This window comes from Chionomys nivalis, chromosome 21 (genome assembly GCF_950005125.1).
Source record: "Chionomys nivalis chromosome 21, mChiNiv1.1, whole genome shotgun sequence".
NCBI classification, from domain to species: domain Eukaryota; kingdom Metazoa; phylum Chordata; class Mammalia; order Rodentia; family Cricetidae; genus Chionomys; species Chionomys nivalis.
In genome coordinates, this window is record NC_080106.1 from 41,684,906 (window position 1) to 41,690,623 (window position 5,718).

General features: G+C 53.3%; 1 protein-coding gene across 2 annotated transcripts; it reads left to right on the plus strand.

Annotated features, from left to right (window-relative positions):
- The first annotated feature begins 901 nt into the window (after positions 1–901).
- Nanos3 (nanos C2HC-type zinc finger 3) lies at positions 902–4,539 on the plus strand. Of its 2 annotated transcripts, none has more exons than XM_057754133.1 (2): positions 902–1,370; positions 4,463–4,539. In XM_057754133.1, the coding sequence occupies exons 1-2, from the start codon at positions 902–904 to the stop codon at positions 4,507–4,509; spliced, it is 516 nt and encodes a 171-aa protein (XP_057610116.1). In that variant the 3' UTR covers positions 4,510–4,539. The 2 variants fall into 2 exon arrangements, with proteins under 2 accessions (XP_057610116.1, XP_057610118.1); XM_057754135.1 differs by having other exon boundaries at positions 902–1,358.
- Positions 4,540–5,718: the final 1,179 nt, after the last annotated feature.

The following is a 5,718-nucleotide window of genomic DNA, read 5'->3' on the forward strand; positions in this document are numbered from 1 at the left end:
GGTGCTTGTTAACATATCAGAGCTGCCGGCTGCCAGGTTTTCCCAGTGTCCCTCTGTAGTCCCTGCCTGTTACAGGTCCTCCTGGCTGGCATACCCTGTCACCTACCCTGAACTTCTCTAGTTAAGAGACTTGGCTGGGCCACCCTTCCCCCAGCTTTTCTGGTTCCTACATAACCCAGCCATTTTGGTTACATGCTCTCCCCCCCACCTCGGCCACCATTCCAGGTTCCCCTCCCCCTCTCCTCACATGACCTGGCTCAATCTGCTGGTCATGTCCACTCTGAACTCTCCAGATGTCTCTGCTTTTTCCTGTTTTGTCCATTTTATCTACAGTCAACGTTCTCCACCTCGCTGGCGCAGTCATGTCCTCCTGTTTCTTTTTGTCGTTCACACTTCATGACTAAGTTCCTAGCCATTGAAGTGGGCATAAAAGTTCCTTAGTGAAGCCAGAGCCCTGGAACCCAGTCCTTGCTCCACCCCCTCCATGCACAGGCCCCTTCCTAAATTCTAGGATTGCTAACTCCAAGGCTACCTGGTCCCTTCTCCACCCCTGGGGAAGGAAGAGGAAAAAAATTAGTAAACCACTGTCAGTCTGTTTGGCCCTGGGGCAGAGTTCTTAGCCAGCCCCCAGCTCTTCACCTAGCTGGCCACCTCCCACAGAGAGGGGAAGCCTTGGGGGTTCAGTGGCTCCTGGTTTACCTCCAGCCCACACAAACACCATATACCCCCTGGGCAGGTATGTAAGAAGCCCCCAGTGACAATGAGGGACCCCCCAGAGCCTGCCCACTCCACCCACTCACATCCCCTCAAGGTAGAAAAGCAGCCAGAGAAGCCTGCACTTCAGGGACTGAAGAAGCGAAGAAGCCGAGCGATTTCCCTCAATCTGCTCCTCTGCCCAGCCATGGGGACTTTCAATCTGTGGACAGATTACCTGGGCCTAGCAAGCCTGGTTGGGGCTCTGCATGAGGAAGAAGAGCCTGATGTCGGGCTGGAGCCCAAGCCAGAGCCCAAGCCAAGCCCAGAAAGCCAGAAGGCCAGCAAGGAATCCTCAGCAGCTCCTGAACGCCTGTGCTCCTTCTGCAAGCACAACGGCGAGTCCCGTGCCATCTACCAATCCCATGTCCTGAAGGATGAGGCTGGCCGGGTGCTGTGTCCCATCTTGAGGGATTATGTGTGTCCCCAGTGTGGGGCCACTCAGGAGCATGCCCACACTCGACGCTTCTGCCCACTCACCGGCCAGGGCTACACTTCTGTCTACTGCTACACCACCCGGAATTCTGCAGGCAAAAAACTGACCCGGCCTGACAAGGCAAAGTCACAGGATGCTGGTCACCGCCCTGGAGGAGAAACAGCAGCAGGTGTCTATGCAGGTGGTGTAGGGACTGGGTGGAGAAGGGACCCATTCTAGGCTCTCAGTTTTTTGGGGTGTTTAAGTATGTGTGGTGCCAGTATCTTGGAAGCTAAGCAACCAGTTGTGTAGAACTGAAAGCATTCTACAAGTGTGGCATAGAGCATGGCTCGGGAGTGTGGGGTGCATGTTGCTGTGTGGTGGAGCATGGCTCAGGAGTGTGGAGTGCATGTTGCTGTGTGGTTTGTTTTTTTTTTTAATTTTATTTATTATATATACAATATTCTGTTTGTGTGTATGCCTGCAGGCCAGAAGAGGGCACCAGACCCCCATTACAGATGGTTGTGAGTCACCATGTGGTTGCTGGGAATTGAACTCAGGACCTTTGGAAGACCAGACAATGCTCTTAACCTCTGAGCCATCTCTCTAGCCCCTTGCTGTGTGGTCTTTCACAAGTCACTCTCCTGCTAGGTGGTGGTGTCAGCATACACCTTTAATCCCAACACTGGGGAGGCAGAGGGAGGTGGGTCCCTGTGAATTCGAAGCCAGCCTGGTCTACAGAGCAAAGCTATGCAGAGAAACCCTGTCTGGAAAAAGAAAACAGAAGTCATTCTCCCTCTGAACAACTGAGGCAGGGGTAGTCAGATGTTCTAGGGTGTGGTGGTGAGTTCTGATTTCTACTTGGGGATCAGGAGTTGTGAAGATGGGGGAAGCTGCTAAACTCTTCCTGAACCCAGAAATCATTTGTTCATTTGCCAAATAATACTTTAATGCCTGTTCTGCCCTGGGTGCTGGGTTAGTAGTGAACGAGGTAGACAGGAGAGTGGCATTTAAGGCAGTGCTGAACGGGGAGCACTTGGTTTAGAAGAAGGGGTCCCACTCAGAAGGACTTCTCGGAGAAGGTGATTTCTAGGAGTCTTAATTCCTTCATTTCTGGTGTGGGAGGTGGGAAGTGTGGCCTGGGCTTCTTGGAAACTATTATCATAAAGTCCGTGTGACTGGGTGTGTGCCGTGGGGTGGCTAGAAATAGTTGGACCTTTGGAGTGTCACTTAAGGGAGTTAGGGCTCATGCATAGTGTTTAAGAGACCCTGAGTTTGCTCCGCATTCAGAAACATAAAAAGATTGGGGTGCCATGCCAGCATGAAGACTCCTGGGTAAAGATTGCCTGTAATGCTGAAGCCCCAAGTTTGATGCCTGGGATCCATGTGGTAGGAGAACACTGATTTCCTTCAAGTGTCCTCTGACCTCCACACCACAAACACAGCAAGGAGGCTTCTCAGAAGGGGTCCAGAGCCCCATGGTTGTCAAGGACCTGAAGACTCTGCTCCAAGCCAGCAGGGGGAGGACAGGATGGAGAGGCTGCAGTTGGACCCCTCAGGAACTTGCTTGGTGGATCTGTGCTGTTACAGTGTGGGGCCTCCCCATCTCCCCAACAAATGCAGAACAGCACCCTCCAAGGCCAGGCCTTAGCACCTGAAACTAAAAGGTTTTGAAAGATTGAGGTGTGTGCATGGTTTGCCTGCCCTTGCGCTTCGGAAGAGGGTGTGGGATCCCCTGGAATTGGTTATAGATGGTTAGAAACCACCATGTGGGTTCTAGGAATTTAATCCCAGTCCTCTGGAAGAGCAGCCAACACTCTTAACTACAAAACTGGCTCTCCATGGCCCTGTTTAGCTTTAATGGTTTGCATGCTAATGGACCCTAGGGCCAGGATTTCAGAGGCAAGGGTCTAGCTATCTATAGTGTGGCACCCCGTGCATGCTGTCCTGGCGTTTCTTTTTCTTCCCTCCCTCTCTTCTTTCTTTTTTCAAGATTTCTCTGTGTAGCCCTGGCTGTCTTGGAACTCACTCTGTACACTCTGTAGACCAGACTGGTCTCCAACTCAGAGATCTGCTTGTCTCTGCCTCTGAGTGCTGGGATTAAAGGCGTGCGCCACTACCACCCAGCTGAGATGCTGATAATTTTATTTCGTGAGTATGGATGTCTTGTCTGCATGTATGTTTTTGTACCACCTGTGAGCAGTCCTGAAGAGGTATGAGAAGCCCTGGAACCTGAGTGAGAGCTGGTGGTGAGTGACTGGCCACATGGGTGCTGGGAACCAGACGGGGGCCTCTGCAAAGGTGCTGGGTTTTGGTAAGCTAGCTCTTTCTTTCTGAGAGCACTTACTTTGTAGCTCAGGCTGTCCTGTGGTGTGCTGGGATGGCAGGTGCTTGCCTGTCTAATGGCTCTGCGGGCCTCATTTCCTGAGGCCTCAGGAGGGAAACCGAAAGTCTGTGGGTGGGACACTCAGGTATTCTGCTGGCTGCTTCACCATGGTTGGTTGTTGGCTGTGTGTTTGTCTCCCTGGGTAGTCTGGGAGCTCCGGGAGGGTGGCAGTGGACTGGGGTGTCTCCCTTAACCTTGCAGTGGAACTCTGGTTAGAAGCCGGTTATCTGCAGGTGAGAATCCCATTCTGTTAAGTTTTTGTTGTTGTTGTTGTTGAGACAGTCTCTCTGTGTAGCTCAGGATGGACTTGAATATGCCTCAGCCTTCCTATGCTGGAATAGACATGAACCCCATGCCTGCCTGTTAAGAGTTTTATGTTACTGGTCTGATGTGGAGATGGAACCCAGGGCCTTCTGCATGTGGCTCCACAGCCCTATGCCTCCCAGTGGGATTTTTTTTTTTTTGGTTTTTCGAGACAGGGTTTCTCTGTGGTTTTGGAGCCTGTCCTGGAACTAGCTCTTGTAGACCAGGCTGGTCTCGAACTCACAGAGATCCACCTGCCTCTGCCTACCGAGTACTGGGATTAAAGGCGTGCGCCACCACCGCCCGGCCCCCAGTGGGATCTTGAAGGGACAGGAACACCTTCCTGGTACTGGAGGGTGCCCTCACTAGCATGCTGCCACAGCAAGCTGAGAATTGCATTCAGAGTGTAAGAAATGCAAGGTTCCATGCAGCCTGGCTGAGATATCACTGTCCCTTGTGTGGCATTTCTGTGCTTTGCTCTGGGTCCCAGATGACAATCCCAGGTGGGGCCACCAGGTGGCACAGCAGCCCGGGCAGCCCTAAGTGCCGCCATGAGTACCCTGCCCACCCATTTCACATTTCTCTCCTCTGCTTTCAACCTCCAGGTTCCAAAAGTGGCAGGAAGCCCTCTGGACCTTCACCCTCGGCCTGAAGTCCCTCCACTACGGCCTAGGAGCTTGGAGTGGGGAGGATGATGGGGTACCCTTGCCAAGGCGTGCTGGAGACTGGACCTTGCTTAGCACTGAGGCTGGCCAGTCTTGGAGATCGCCAGTCCTCCCCCCGCCCCCCAGTTCTGCTTGTGATGTTGCAACAGCACCCAATAAATGGTGAAGAATGGAGCCTGGTCTGGGGACAAGTCGGTGTGAATCTGGCTGGCAGGGACCCCTCTACAGACCACATCCTCACTCCCTGTTAACCTCCCATCTAACAAACTGCTCTTTAAATCTTGGGATCACCTTGGGGAGCTGAATCAGGAGTAGGCACCATTAGGGCAGCTGTGAGGTGTGTAAACTCCCAGCCACCCACTGCATACTGATATGCAAACTAGGGGCCCCCTTGCACTGAAGGCACACAGGGCTCAAGGGAAACAGGCTGGTACAAGTGCAGCGATGGACTTGACTGTGAGATCACACCTTCGTCTCCTTCAGCTCCACATGTCCTGCGGGGTGCTGGGAAGAGCTCTGCCTGCATTCATCTCACTGGCCTGAGGCTTCACTCTTAATCCTTGTTCTTCTGGGGCTGAGGTCAGAACAGGAATTAGATTTCCTGGGACCCTCCTTGTTCCTGGTCTGGGGTGGGCTGGGAGCCAAGGAAGAGGAAGGTGACTGGAGAAGGGCTTCTTAGTAGCCTGGGGTCTATGAGTGGCATTGGGACAGCAGCAGCTCCTTGCATAACCCAGCATCCAGAGTCTGAGCCCAGAGCCGGTAGGGACTGTCTCATAGGGTTCCCTAGGAAGAGGCTCAGTGGGGAGGCCTGAGCCAACCTAGGCATGTACTTCAGCAAACAGGATGACTGCCCCCGACACAGCTGGACACTGTCATGTGCAGAGGCAGGGTGAGGGACGGCAGATGATCAGAGCTCGTTCCTAAGCAGTAGGCTGGGGTCTCACCCTGCCTGGGACCTTGTCTTTGTGCCCTCCACCTGTGTCTGAATGTGACCAGTGTACACACAGCCATTCTCCTGGGACACTGAGCTTGTGGGGAGCCCCTGACCTGTGTTCTGGCAGGAATGGTTCTGGCTAGCCCTACACCTAGCCTTCTGCAGGTGGAGGAGACGGTAGAGTGGTCTGTGGGCAGAACATACGAGCTGGGAATGTCTCCACCACACAGCTGGGCTATGACTGCACCGTTTATTCGCCGCT

Bases quoted from the DNA above. Each gene is read 5' to 3' on its own strand.
- Nanos3 (XM_057754133.1), top strand. From the start codon at position 902: ATGGGGACTTTCAATCTGTGGACAGATTACCTGGGCCTAGCAAGCCTG. The intron at 1,371-4,462 runs GTGGTGTAGGGA...TTCAACCTCCAG, and splicing joins AGCAGCAGGTGTCTATGCAG to GTTCCAAAAGTGGCAGGAAG.